At 42.8% G+C, this 15,792-nt stretch overlaps 1 protein-coding gene across 1 annotated transcript in view; it reads left to right on the plus strand.

Moving 5' to 3' along the window:
* LOC110517228 (collagen alpha-1(VI) chain) overlaps positions 1-15,792 on the plus strand; it is a 105,459-nt gene that overhangs the window by 13,451 nt on the left and 76,216 nt on the right. The window contains exon 2 of the mRNA XM_036986771.1: positions 9,584-9,713. Coding sequence (XP_036842666.1) covers positions 9,584-9,713 — 130 coding nt within the window. The remainder of the gene's footprint in view (positions 1-9,583; positions 9,714-15,792) is intronic.

The raw sequence follows: 15,792 nt of genomic DNA on the forward strand, positions 1-15,792 counted from the left end.
GTGACAGATTTAACAGTGGTTTACTGTGATCACTGAGGCTGTACCCGCTAAGTTACAGTTTTAACAGTGGTTTACTGTGATCACTGAGGCTGTACCCGCTAAGTTACAGTTTTAACAGTGGTTTACTGTGATCTCTGAGGATGTACCCGCTAAGTGACAGATTTAACAGTGGTTTACTGTGATCACTGAGGCTGTACCCGCTAAGTTACAGTTTTAACAGTGGTTTACTGTGATCACTGAGGCTGTACCCGCTAAGTTACAGTTTTAACAGTGGTTTACTGTGATCACTGAGGCTGTACCCGCTAAGTTACAGTTTTAACAGTGGTTTACTGTGATCTCTGAGGCTGTACCCGCTAAGTTACAGTTTTAACAGTGGTTTACTGTGATCTCTGAGGCTGTACCCGCTAAGTGACAGATTTAACAGTGGTTTACTGTGATCACTGAGGCTTTACCCGCTAAGTGACAGTTTTAACAGTGGTTTACTGTGATCACTGAGGCTGTACCCGCTAAGTTACAGTTTTAACAGTGGTTTACTGTGATCACTGAGGCTGTACCCGCTAAGTTACAGTTTTAACAGTGGTTTACTGTGATCTCTGAGGCTGTACCCGCTAAGTGACAGTTTTAACAGTGGTTTACTGTGATCACTGAGGCTGTACCCGCTAAGTGACAGTTTTAACAGTGGTTTACTGTGATCACTGAGGCTGTACCTGCTAAGTGACAGTTTTAACAGTGGTTTACTGTGATCACTGAGGCTGTACCCGCTAAGTGACAGTTTTAACAGTGGTTTACTGTGATCACTGAGGCTGTACCCACTAAGTTACAGTTTTGACAGTGGTTTACTGTGATCACTGAGGCTGTACCCGCTAAGTTACAGTTTTAACAGTGGTTTACTGTGATCTCTGAGGCTGTACCCGCTAAGTGACAGATTTAACAGTGGTTTACTGTGATCACTGAGGCTGTACCCGCTAAGTGACAGTTTTAACAGTGGTTTACTGTGATCACTGAGGCTGTACCCGCTTTAAGTGACAGTTTTAACAGTGGTTTACTGTGATCACTGAGGCTGTACCCGCTAAGTTACAGTTTTGACAGTGGTTTACTGTGATCTCTGAGGCTGTACCCGCTAAGTTACAGTTTTAACAGTGGTTTACTGTGATCTCTGAGGCTGTACCCGCTAAGTGACAGTTTTAACAGTGGTTTACTGTGATCACTGAGGCTGTACCCGCTAAGTTACAGTTTTAACAGTGGTTTACTGTGATCACTGAGGCTGTACCCGCTAAGTTACAGTTTTAACAGTGGTTTACTGTGATCACTGAGGCTGTACCCGCTAAGTGACAGTTTAACAGTGGTTTACTGTGATCTCTGAGGCTGTACCCACTAAGTGACAGTTTTAACAGTGGTTTACTGTGATCTCTGAGGCTGTACCCGCTAAGTTACAGTTTTGACAGTGGTTTACTGTGATCACTGAGGCTGTACCCGCTAAGTTACAGTTTTAACAGTGGTTTACTGTGATCACTGAGGCTGTACCCGCTAAGTTACAGTTTTAACAGTGGTTTACTGTGATCTCTGAGGCTGTACCCGCTAAGTTACAGTTTTAACAGTGGTTTACTGTGATCTCTGAGGCTCTACCCGCTAAGTGACAGATTTAACAGTGGTTTACTGTGATCACTGAGGCTGTACCCGCTAAGTGACAGTTTTAACAGTGGTTTACTGTGATCACTGAGGCTGTACCCGCTAAGTGACAGTTTTAACAGTGGTTTACTGTGATCACTGAGGCTGTACCCGCTAAGTTACAGTTTTAACAGTGGTTTACTGTGATCTCTGAGGCTGTACCCGCTAAGTTACAGTTTTAACAGTGGTTTACTGTGATCTCTGAGGCTCTACCCGCTAAGTGACAGATTTAACAGTGGTTTACTGTGATCACTGAGGCTGTACCCGCTAAGTGAAAGTTTTAACAGTGGTTTACTGTGATCACTGAGGCTGTACCCGCTAAGTTACAGTTTTAACAGTGGTTTACTGTGATCACTGAGGCTGTACCTGCTAAGTGACAGTTTTAACAGTGGTTTACTGTGATCACTGAGGCTGTACCCGCTAAGTGACAGTTTTAACAGTGGTTTACTGTGATCACTGAGGCTGTATCCGCTAAGTTACAGTTTTAACAGTGGTTTACTGTGATCACTGAGGCTGTACCCGCTAAGTGACAGTTTTAACAGTGGTTTACTGTGATCACTGAGGCTGTACCCGTTAAGTTACAGTTTTAACAGTGGTTTACTGTGATCACTGAGGCTGTACCCGCTAAGTTACAGTTTTAACAGTGGTTTACTGTGATCACTGAGGCTGTACCCGCTAAGTTACAGTTTTAACAGTGGTTTACTGTGATCACTGAGGCTGTACCCGCTTTAATTGACAGTTTTAACAGTGGTTTACTGTGATCACTGAGGCTGTACCCGCTAAGTGACAGTTTTAACAGTGGTTTACTGTGATCACTGAGGCTGTACCCACTAAGTTACAGTTTTAACAGTGGTTTACTGTGACCTCTGAGGCTGTACCCGCTAAGTGACAGATTTAACAGTGGTTTACTGTGATCACTGAGGCTGTACCCGCTAAGTGACAGTTTTAACAGTGGTTTACTGTGATCACTGAGGCTGTACCCGCTAAGTTACAGTTTTAACAGTGGTTTACTGTGATCACTGAGGCTGTACCCGCTAAGTTACAGTTTTAACAGTGGTTTACTGTGATCTCTTAGGCTGTACCCGCTAAGTGACAGATTTAACAGTGGTTTACTGTGATCACTGAGGCTGTACCTGCTAAGTGACAGTTTTAACAGTGGTTTACTGTGATCACTGAGGCTGTACCCGCTAAGTTACAGTTTTAACAGTGGTTTACTGTGATCACTGAGACTGTACCCGCTAAGTTACAGTTTTAACAGTGGTTTACTGTGATCACTGAGGCTGTACCCACTAAGTTACAGTTTTAACAGTGGTTTACTGTGATCACTGAGGCTATACCCGCTTTAAGTGACAGTTTTAACAGTGGTTTACTGTGATCACTGAGGCTGTACCCGCTAAGTTACAGTTTTAACAGTGGTTTACTGTGATCTCTGAGGCTGTACCCGCTAAGTTACAGTTATAACAGTGACCAAGTAGGCAACTGTGGCTATGTGATCATAATGTAGGTCCACCAGAGTGGCTTAACATCAAAAACAATGGAGAAAAATGGATCCCATAACATGGAAATAGCTGTTCTGTCATTCAGCCTACAGTAGCAGCCAATGTGTGGTGTTCAATGTAGGTCTACATTCCATGAGACTTTTGAAGAAAATCATGAAGAGCTTGACATGAACCTGTTAATCCACTTGTCCTTCAGACGAAGACGTGACTGAAAATGTTTTGTGTTGTTTGATGAAAAAAAGAAAACAGTTAACAAAATAAACGTCATTATTATTCCGATACCATTATTACAGAGAATCCGAAAAGGATGCTACCCTCTGCCTATTCACTACTTAGCTTGTTCTCAGAATACAACACTGCCCCTTGAAGACATAAAAAAGCTCTTTACCTAACAGATGAAATGTACAGATTTTGTGTTCTTGAAGGAAGCAACCACTCCACAATTGTTGAGTATAAATTTGCTATAACTGGGATAATAACTCACTAACTAGCAAAGAATGTGAACAACAGGCTACATGCATCTCTCGCTTTGATCTCAAACAAGCACATCTACTCACGACCGCTCATGCTGTTAACACAGTCCAGTTCTAAGTGAATGGAAAAGATCCATATATGGCAATGGCTATTTGCATATAGGTCTATTGCAGCTCTGATTGGTTATGGCGCACCAGTCTGTGTAGAGTACAGGCTCGAGTCATGCCTGTCAATGCAGTATTCCAATGTCCTCTGCCTACAACAAAATGTCTTGCACAGTTCAACTCAAATCAAATCAAAGTTTATTTCTCACCTGCGCCAAATACAACAGGTGTAGACTTTACAGTGAAATGCTTACTTATAGGCTCTAACCAGAAGTGCAAAAAAAGGTATAAGTTGAACAATAGGTAGGTACAAAAAATAAAAACAACAGTAAAAAGACAGGCTATATACAGTAGCGAGGCTACATACAGACACCGGTTAGTCAGGCTGATTGCGGTAGTATGTGCATGTAGATATGGTTAAAGTGATTATGCATATATGATGAACAGAGAGTAGCAGTAGTGTAAAAGAGGTGTTGGCGGGTGGTGGGTGGTGGGACACAATGCAGATAGCCCGGTTAGCCAATGTGCGGGAGCACCGGTTGGTCGGCCCAATTGAGGTAGTATGTACATGAACGTATAGTTAAAGAGGCTATGCATATATGATCGAACAGAGAGTAGCAGCAGCGTAAAAAGAGGGGTTGGGGGGGCACACAATGCAAATAGTCCAGGTAGCAATTTGATTACCTGTTCAGGAGTCTTATGGCTTGGGGGTAAAAACTGTTGAGAAGCCTTTTTGTCCTAGACTTGGCACTCTGGTACCGCTTGCCGTGCAGTGGTAGAGAGAACAGTTTATGACTGGGGTGGCTGACAATTTGTAGGGCCTTCCTCTGACACCTTCTGGTATAGAGGTCCTGGATGGCAGGAAGCTTGGCCCCAGTGATGTACTGGGCCGTACACACTACCCTTTGTAGTGCCTTGGGGTCAGAGGCTGAGCAATTGCCATACCAGGCAGTGATGCAACCAGGATGCTCTCGATGTTGCAGCTGTAGAACCGTTTGAGGATCTCAGGACGCATGCCAAATCTTTTTAGTTTCCTGAGGGGGAATAGGCTTTGTTGTGCCCTCTTCACCACTGTCTTGGTGTGATTTGACCATTCTAGTTTGTTGTTGATGTGGACACCAAGGAATTTGAGGCTCTCAACCTGCTACACTACAGCCCCGTAGATGAGAATGGGGGTGTGCTCGGTTCTCCTTTTCCTGTAGTCCACAATCATCTCCTTAGTCTTGGTTACTTTGAGGGATAGGTTGTTATTCTGGCACCACCGGCAAGGTCTCTGACCTCCTCCCTATAGGCTGTCTCGTCATTGTCGGTGATTAGGCCTACCACTGTTGTGTCGTCTGCAAACTTAATGATGGTGTTGGAGTCATGCCTGGCCATGCAGTCGTGGGTGAACAGGGAGTACAGGAGGGGACTGAGCACACACCCCTGGGGAGCTCCAGTGTTGAGGATCAGTGTGGCAGATATGTTGCTACCTACCCTCACCACATGGGGGCGGCGCGCCAGGAAATCCAGGATCCAATTCCAATTCCTCCTTTGGTCGTCTTTCCTTCCAGTTCTCTGCTGCCCATGACTGGAACGAATTGCAAACATCTCTGAAGCTGGAGACTCACATCTCCCTCACTAGCTTTAAGCACCAGCTGTCAGAGCAGTCTACAGATCACTACACCTGTACTTAGCCTATCTGTAAACAGCCCATCTACCTACCTCATCCCCATACTGGTATTTATTTATTTTGCTCCTTTGCACCCCAGTATCTCTACCTGCACATTCATCTTCTGCCGATCTACCGTCCCAGTGTTTAATTGCTATATTGTAATTACTTTGCCACCATGGCCTATTTATTTCCTTAACTTACCTCATTTGCACTCACTGTATATAGACTTTTTGTTTACTTTTGTTCTACTGTATTATTGACTGTATGTTTTGTTTATTCCATGTGTAACTCTGTGTTGTTGTATGTGTCGAATTGCTACGCTTTATCTTGGCCAGGTCGCAGTTGTAAATGAGAACTTGTTCTCAACTAGCCGACCTGGTTAAATAAAGGTGAAATCATTTTTTTTTTAAATCCAGTTGCAGAGGAAGGTGTTTAGTCCCATGTTCCTTATCTTAGTGATACGTTTTGAGGGCACTATGGTGTTGAACGCTGAGCTGTAGTCAGTGCACAGCATTCTCACATAAGTGTTCCTTTTGTCCAGGTGGGAAAGGGCAGTGTGGAGTGCAATAGAGATTGCATCATCTGTGGATCTGTTTGGGCGGTATGCAAATTGGAGTGGGTCTAGGGTTTCTGGGATAATGATGTTGATGTGAGCCATAACCAACCTTTCAAAGCACTTCATGGCTATGGACGTGAGTGCTACGGGTCTGTAGTCATTTAGGCAGGTTGCCTTTGTGTTCTTGGGCACAGGGACTATGGTGGTCTGCTTGAAACATGTTGGTATTATAGACTCAATCAGGGACATGTTGAAAATGTGAGTGAAGACACCTGCCAGTTGGTCAGCACATGCCCGGAGCGCACGTCCTGGTAATTCGTCTGGGCCTGCAGCCTTTTGTATGTTGACCTGTTTAAAGGTCTTACTCACGTCGGCTACGGAGAGCGTGATCACAGAGTCGTCCGGAACAGCTGATGCTCTCATGCATGCCTCAGTGTTGCTTGCCTCGAAGCGAGCATAGAAGTGATTTAGCTTTGTAGTCTGTAATAGTTTGCAAGCCCTGCCACATCCGACGAGTGTTGGAGAAGGTGTAGTAGGATTCAATCTTAGCCCTGTATTGACGCTTTGCCTGTTTGATGGTTTGTCGGAGGGCATAGCAGGATTTCTTGTAAGCTTCCGGGATAGAGTCCCGCACCTTGAAAGCGGCAGCTCTACCCTTTAGCTCAGTGCGAATATTGCCTGTAATCCATGGCTTCTGGTTGGGGTATGTACGTACAGTCACTGTGTGGACGACATCCTCGATGTACTTATTGATAAAACCAGTGACTGATGTGGTGTACTCCTCAATCGGGAGGATAGAGTTGTGGTCGGATTTACCAAATTGAGGGTGAGGGAGAGCTTTGTTCGTGTCTCTGTGTGTGGAGTTCAGGTGATCTAGAATTATTTTCTCTCTGGTTGCACATTTAACATGTTGATGGAAATTTGGTAGAACTGATTTAAGTTTCACTGCATCAAAGTCTCCTGCCACTAGGAGCGCCGCCTCTGGGTGAGTGGTTTCCTGTTTGCTCATTTCCTTATACAGCTGACTGAGTGCGGTCTTAGTGCCAGCATCTGTCTGTGGTGGTAAATAAACAGCCACGACAAATATAGCTGAAAACTCTCTAAGCAAGTAGTGTGGCCTGCAGTTTATGACAATATACTCTACTTCAGGCGAGCAAAATCTAGAGACTTCCTTAGATTTCGTGCACCAGCTGTTGTTTACAAATATGCACAGACTGCCCCCCTCGTCTTACCGGAGTGTGCTGTTCTAGCTTGCCGGTGCAGCGTATATCCTGCTAGCTGAATACCCATGTCGTCATTCAGCCGCGATTCCGTGAAACATAGGATACTACAGTTTTTGATGTTCCGTTGGTAGGATATTCTTGATCGTACCTCGTCTAGTTTATTGTCCAATGATTGCACATTGGCGAGTAGTATTGACGGTAATGGCAGCTTTCCCACTCGCCTTCTCCGGGTCCTGACGAGGCATCCGGCTCTTTGTCCTCTGTACCTGCGTCGCCTCCTCTTGCAAATAATGGGGATGATGGCCCTGTCGGGTGTTTGGAGAATGTCTTGTGCTTCTTGCTAATTTAAGAAAAATCTTTGTCTAATCTGAGGTGAGTGATCGCTGTCCTGATATCCAGAAGCTCTTTGTCTAATCCGAGGTGAGTGATCGCTGTCCTGATATCCAGAAGCTCTTAGTCTAATCCGAGGTGAGTGATCGCTGTCCTGATATCCAGAAGCTCTTTGTCTAATCCGAGGTGAGTAATCACTGTCCTGATATCCAGAAGCTCTTTGTCTAATCCGAGGTGAGTGATCTCTGTCCTGATATCCAGAAGCTCTTTGTCTAATCCGAGGTGAGTGATAGCTGTCCTGATATCCAGAAGCTGTTTGTCTAATCCGAGGTGAGTGATCGCTGTCCTGATATCCAGAAGCTCTTTGTCTAATCCGAGGTGAGTGATCGCTGTCCTGATGTCCAGAAGCTCTTAGTCTAATCCGAGGTGAGTGATCGCTGTCCTGATATCCAGAAACTCTTTGTCTAATCCGAGGTGAGTGATCGCTGTCCTGATATCCAGAAGCTCTTTGTCTAATCCGAGGTGAGTGATCGCTGTCCTGATATCCAGAAGCTCTTTGTCTAATCCGAGGTGAGTGATCGCTGTCCTGATATCCAGAAGCTCTTTGTCTAATCCGAGGTGAGTGATCGCTGTCCTGATATCCAGAAGCTCTTTGTCTAATCCGAGGTGAGTGATCGCTGTCCTGAAATCCAGAAGCTCTTTTTTTGCCGTAAGATTTGGTTGCAGAAACATTATGTACAAAATAGGTTACAAATAACGTGAAAAAATCACACAATAGCACAATTGGTTGGACGCCCTTTAAAACTGCAGCCATTTCTTCCAGCACCATTTTTGCATACTAAGTTTTGCATAGTTCGTTTTGTTTCGGTATGTTACATTGAAAGTGGATAATATTGCGATGATTCGATTCCAATTCCCACAGTAGAGCGAAACGTTGATAGTGTTAACTAAGGGGGAAAACTAGAAAGATGAGTGAAGCTTAATCTCATGCTTCTCTGCACTAGCTGATATTTCTTCTGCAGTCCGAGGCGACCGCGTGCATCTTAGAGGGAACATGACTATGACATCACACTGTGATTGATTTAATTGGTTCTTTAAAGGTTTCCACCAGACGTGATAATTGGCGTTCAGGCCAAAGAGTTCAACCTTGGTTTCACCAGACCAGATAATCTTCTTTCTCATGGTCTGAGGGTCCTTTAGGGCAAACTCCAAGCAGGCAATCACGTGCCTTTTACTGAGGAGTGGCTTCTGTCTGGCCACTCTACTATAAAGCCCTGATTGGTGGAGTGCTGCAGAGATGGTTGTACTTCTGCAAAGGTTCTCCCATCTCTACAGAGGAACTCTGGAGCTCTGTCAGAGTGACCATTGTTCTTCGTCACCTCTCTGACCAAGGCCCTTCTCCCCAATTGCTCGGGTTTGGCCAGACATCCAGCTCTAGGAAGAGTCTTGGTGGTTCCAAACTTCTTCCATTTAAGGATGATGGAGGCCACTGTGTTCTTGGGGACCTTCAATGCTGCAGAAATGTTTTGGTGCCCTTCCCCAGATCTGTGCCTCGACACAATCCTGTCTCGGAGCTATATGGACAATTCCTTTGACCTCATGGCTTGGTTTTTGCTCTGATATGTACTGTCAAGTGTGGGACCTTTTATAGACAGGTGTGTGCCTTTCCAAATCATGTCCAATCAATTGAATTCACCTCCAATCAAGTTGTAGAAACATCTCATGGATGATCAATGGAAACAGGATGCACCTGAGCTCAATTTTAAGTCTCATAGCAAAGGGTCTGAATACTATGTAAATAAGGTATTTCTGTTTTTTATTTTTATTTGCAAGAATGTCTAAACACCTGTTTTCTCTTTGTCATTATGGGGTATTTTGTGTAGATTGATGAGCAAAAACATTAATTGAATCCATTTTAGAATAAGTCTGTAATGCAACAAAATGTGGAAAAAGGGAAGAGGTCTGAATACTGAATACTTTCTGAACGCACTGTCTACTGTTTCTGTTCTATGTGTATACAGATATACAGATATGTCATATGCTCATGTTTCCTGTGTGTGTGTGTGTGTGTTCAGAGTGTCCGGTGGACCTGTTCTTTGTGCTGGACACGTCTGAGAGTGTTGCTCTGAGGGCCAAACCTCCCAACTTCTACATCGACCAGATCAAGAGCTTTACTGAACGCTTCATCATGGAGCTCAAAGAGATGTAAGATACACACACACACACACACACACACACACACACACACACACACACACACATGATGTAACACACACCCTGGCTGTCCATTACAGAACAGTACTTTATGGTTGTCTCATGGCTGTGCTGCTTAAGGCCCAGGTTCCCCTCACGTGGAAATAGTTCAGCTAGTCAGTGGTGTTGCTGTGGTAATGTGAAAGCTCTTAGTCAAGTCATCAGTTCACCAGAATAAGACCCTAGATAGTTATTGGAAGAGAGCATGAAGATCTCCGTGCCTTTTCCTCACCCTGGGAAGTTCATCATCACTTATTTCATCTGTAGCCTTTAAAAACTGTTTTCGGAGTCGTAGTGGGAGGACCACACACACCATATCATCTCATGACTCCAAGTTTACTTCCATTTGACGGTTACTGTACCGCACAAAAATATAAACTAAACATGTTTCATGAGATGAAATAAAAGATCCCATAAAATTTCCAAACGCAAAAAAAAGTGTGTTTCTCTCGAACCACTCACTGACATCTGACCTTCTGAATCCGTTATACTCCATCTATCTGTGTCCCCTCATCTATCAGACCACAGACTGAATACTTTATACTCCATCTATCTGTGTCCCCTCATCTATCAGACCACAGACTGAATACTTTATACTCCATCTATCTGTGTCCCCTCATCTATCAGACCACAGACTGAATCCGTTATACTCCATCTATCTGTGTCCCCTCATCTATCAGACCACAGACTGAATCCGTTATACTCCATCTATCTGTGTCCCCTCATCTATCAGACCACAGACTGAATCCGTTATACTCCATCTATCTGTGTCCCCTCATCTATCAGACCACAGAGTGAATCCGTTATACTCCATCTATCTGTGTCCCCTCATCTATCAGAATACTTTATACTCCATCTATCTGTGTCCCCTCATCTATCAGCCCACAGACTGAATCCGTTATACTCCATCTATCTGTGTCCCCTCATCTATCAGAATACTTTATACTCCATCTATCTGTGTCCCCTCATCTATCAGCCCACAGACTGAATCCGTTATACTCCATCTATCTGTGTCCTCTCATCTATCAGACCACAGAGTGAATCCGTTATACTCCATCTATCTGTGTCCCCTCATCTATCAGACCACAGAGTGATGTTCATCTGACACCCTTATTGATAATATTTTTACTAATTCTTTGAGTAATGTGGCTAATGCAGGTAGGCATTTCTGACCACTTTCCAACCTTCCACTTCTCGTTGGCAGCTGGAAATCAACAGATGGGAATGATTAGTAGCATTAAATGTAGAATATTTAACTAAAGTAATTGTGAGCGCTTTAAAATGTTGATGGGGGATATTTCATGGGAAAATGTTTATAATCAGCCTGATGTAGAGCCTGCTTACCAGACTTTTCCTCACATCTTTCATTTCTGTATTTCACCATTATTTTCCCTTAGTTAAACCACGTAGGAGAGCAGCAGAAGGGTTCAGGAAACCTTGGTTTACAACCGGTCTCAAAAAATACTCAGTTAAAAGTTGTCTAAAATGTTTCTCACCAATCCCTCTCCACTGAATTCTGCCAATTACAAAAAGTATAAGAACAAATTTACTCACTTACGTCGGATATCCCCAAAAATATATTTTACTAACACATTCCCAGAATTCTTAAATAATTTAAAGCCAACTTGGAAAATCATCAATCAACTTTTGAATAAGAAAAAGGCATCTACAACTATCTCATCTCAATGTATCTCATCTACAACTATCTCATCTCAATGTATCTCATCTACAACTATCTCATCTCTAGGTATCTCATCTACAACTATCTCATCTCAATGTATCTCATCTCAATGTATCTCATCTACAACTATCTCATCTCAATGTATCTCATCTCAATGTATCTCATCTACAACTATCTCATCTCAATGTATCTCATCTCAATGTATCTCATCTACAACTATCTCATCTCTAGGTATCTCATCTACAACTATCTCATCTCAATGTATCTCATCTCAATGTATCTCATCTACAACTATCTCATCTCAATGTATCTCATCTCAATGTATCTCATCTACAACTATCTCATCTCAATGTATCTCATCTACAACTATCTCATCTCAATGTATCTCATCTACAACTATCTCATCTCTAGGTATCTCATCTACAACTCTCATCTCTATGTATCTCATCTACAACTATCTCATCTCTAGGTATCTCATCTACAACTATCTCATCTCTATGTATCTCATCTCAATGTATCTCATCTACAACTATCTCATCTCTAGGTATCTCATCTACAACTATCTCATCTCTATGTATCTCATCTCAATGTATCTCATCTACAACTATCTCATCTCTATGTATCTCATCTACAACTATCTCATCTCTAGGTATCTCATCTACAACTCTCATCTCTATGTATCTCATCTACAACTATCTCATCTCTAGGTATCTCATCTACAACTATCTCATCTCTATGTATCTCATCTCAATGTATCTCATCTACAACTATCTCATCTCTAGGTATCTCATCTACAACTATCTCATCTCTAGGTATCTCAAGGTAGACGCTCTTGGCATCTTTTTAGATTTATCCAAAGCGTTTGACACGGGTTGATCATTAAATATTACTTTCTAGATTGCGTTATTATGGTTTTCATGATTATACATATAATTGGTTATATAGTCATGTTTATGATAGAGAACAATGTGTTTATGCAAATGCCTGTGCATCTACCAGGGCCAAGATGTCCTGTGGTGTGACACAGTGTTCAATACCAGTCTAGTTTTTATAGCAGAGGGTTTGTGGTGAGGGTTCAACCAGTCTAGTTTTTATAGTGGAGGGTCAGGATTAGTGGTGAGGGTTTAACCAGTCTAGTTTTTATAGCTGAGGGTTAGGATTAGTGTTGAGGGTTTAACCAGTCTAGTTTTTATAGTGGAGGGTTTGTGGTGAGGGTTTAACCAGTCTAGTTTTTATAGTGGAGGATTAGTGGTCAGGGTTTAACCAGTCTAGTTTTTATAGTGGAGGATTAGTGGTGAGGGTTTTACCAGTCTAGTTTTTATAGTGGAGGGTTAGAATTAGTGTTGAGGGTTCAACCAGTCTAGTTTTTATAGTGGAGGGTTAGTGGTGAGGGTTTAACCAGTCTAGTTTTTATAGTGGAGGGTTAGAATTAGTGGTGAAGGTTTAACCAGTCTAGTTTTTATAGTGGAGGATTAGTGGTCAGGGTTTAACCAGTCTAGTTTTTATAGTGGAGGGTTAGAATTAGTGTTGAGGGTTCAACCAGTCTAGTTTTTATAGTGGAGGGTTAGAATTAGTGTTGAGGGTTCAACCAGTCTAGTTTTTATAGTGGAGGGTTAGTGGTGAGGGTTTAACCAGTCTAGTTTTTATAGTGGAGGGTTAGAATTAGTGGTGAGGGTTTAACCAGTCTAGTTTTTATAGTGGAGGATTAGTGGTCAGGGTTTATCCAGTCTAGTTTTTATAGTGGAGGGTTAGAATTAGTGTTGAGGGTTCAACCAGTCTAGTTTTTATAGTGGTTAGTGGTTGGTTGTAAAGTTGTGTTTATGCAAACGGCTGTTGGGTCTTCTACTGCACTTCCCATTCTCATTGCTGATGACACCCATTAAATTTTATCACACAATCATTTTGATTCACTAATTAATGAAACCAACTTGGGCATGGCCACATTTTCTGAATGTTTACAGATAAACAAATGATCTTTAAATGTTTTTTAAAAAATCTAAGTTTAGTGGCCATGCCCATTCTCTAGTAATAAGAAATATTGTTGTAAAAAAGAAAAAAGGCAATCTCATTTGGTGGGACTGAAATGGAACAGGCCACACCCACTAGAGTTTTAATTGATGAAAAGTTATCCTGGAAAGGTCATAATCAATTTGTCTGTAGGTGATTAAATCTGTTGGTAACATCAGACAGATTAGTGCTTCCTAACTCTATACTAGAGATTAATTTACACATATCTCGTTCACTGTAATATTGTTTGGGCCAGAATATATGCCTCCTACCTACACAAAATACTCATCATACAAAATACATTTAGAAGGCTTAATAAAGGTTAAATAAAATAAATAGCCACCTCCTCTTGTTACCTGGCTCCATCTGCACCTTTGTTTAAGAAACTCAATATCTTGTCTATTAATACACATTAATGTACACCAACTATGCACTTTCATCAATACACATACCTCCCAGACAGTTTACCTAACCCCTTCAATGGATTCTACCAGGTCCCAGTTTACCTAAACCCTTCAATGGATTCTTCCAGGTCCCAGTTTACCTAAACCCTTCAATGGATTCTTCAGGTCCCAGACAGTTTACCTAAACCCTCCAATGGATTCTTCAGGTCCCAGTTTACATAAACCCTCCAATGGATTCTTCAGGTCCCAGTTTACCTAAACCCTTCAATGGATTCTACCAGGTCCCAGTTTACCTAAACCCTTCAATGGATTCTACCAGGTCCCAGTTTACCTAAACCCTTCAATGGATTCTACCAGGTCCCAGTTTACCTAAACCCTTCAATGGATTCTACCAGGTCCCAGTTTACCTAAACCCTTCAATGGATTCTACCAGGTCCCAGTTTACCTAAACCCTTCAATGGATTCTACCAGGTCCCAGTTTACCTAAACCCTTCAATGGATTCTACCAGGTCCCAGTTTACCTAAACCCTTCAATGGATTCTACCAGGTCCCAGTTTACCTAAACCCTTCAATGGATTCTACCAGGTCCCAGTTTACCTAAACCCTTCAATGGATTCTACCAGGTCCCAGTTTACCTAAACCCTTCAATGGATTCTACCAGGTCCCAGTTTACCTACACCCTTCAATGGATTCTACCAGGTCCCAGTCTACCTAAACCCTTCAATGTAGTCTTCCAGGTCCCAGTTTACCTAAACCCTTCAATGGATTCTACCAGGTCCCAGTTTACCTAAACCGTTCAATGGATTCTACCAGGTCCCAGACAGTTTACCTAAACCCTTCAACGGATTCTACCAGGTCCCAGTTTACCTAAACCCTTCAATGGATTCTACCAGGTCCCAGTTTACCTAAACCCTTCAATGGATTCTACCAGGTCCCAGACAGTTTACCTAAACCCTTCAACGGATTCTACCAGGTCCCAGTTTACCTAAACCCTTCAATGGATTCTACCAGGTCCCAGTTTACCTAAACCCTTCAATGGATTCTACCAGGTCCCAGTTTACCTAAACCCTTCAATGGATTCTACCAGGTCCCAGTTTACCTAAACCCTTCAATGGATTCTACCAGGTCCCAGTTTACCTAAACCCTTCAATGGATTCTACCAGGTCCCAGTTTACCTAAACCCTTCAATGGATTCTCCCAGGTCCCAGACAGTTTACCTAAACCCTTCAATGGATTCTACCAGGTCCCAGTTTACCTAAACCCTTCAATGCATTCTACCAGGTCCCAGTTTACCTAAACCCTTCAATGGATTCTACCAGGTCCCAGTTTACCTAAACCCTTCAATGGATTCTACCAGGTCCCAGTTTACCTAAACCCTTCAATGGATTCTACCAGGTCCCAGTTTACCTAAACCCTTCAATGGATTCTACCAGGTCCCAGTTTACCTAAACCCTTCAATGGATTCTACCAGGTCCCAGTTTACCTAAACCCTTCAATGGATTCTCCCAGGTCCCAGACAGTTTACCTAAACCCTTCAATGGATTCTACCAGGTCCCAGTTTACCTAAACCCTTCAATGGATTCTACCAGGTCCCAGTTTACCTAAACCCTTCAATGGATTCTACCAGGTCCCAGTTTACCTAAACCCTTCAATGGATTCTACCAGGTCCCAGTTTACCTAAACCCTTCAATGGATTCTACCAGGTCCCAGTTTACCTAAACCCTTCAATGGATTCTACCAGGTCCCAGTTTACCTACACCCTTCAATGGATTCTACCAGGTCCCAGTTTACCTAAACCCTTCAATGGATTCTCCCAGGTCCCAGACAGTTTACCTAAACCCTTCAATGGATTCTACCAGGTCCCAGTTTACCTAAACCCTTCAATGGATTCTCCCAGGTCCCAGTTTACCTAAACCCTTCAATGGATTCTCCCAGGTCC

The sequence above is a fragment of the Oncorhynchus mykiss genome, chromosome 8 (genome assembly GCF_013265735.2).
Source record: "Oncorhynchus mykiss isolate Arlee chromosome 8, USDA_OmykA_1.1, whole genome shotgun sequence".
Classification (NCBI taxonomy): Eukaryota; Metazoa; Chordata; class Actinopteri; order Salmoniformes; family Salmonidae; genus Oncorhynchus; species Oncorhynchus mykiss.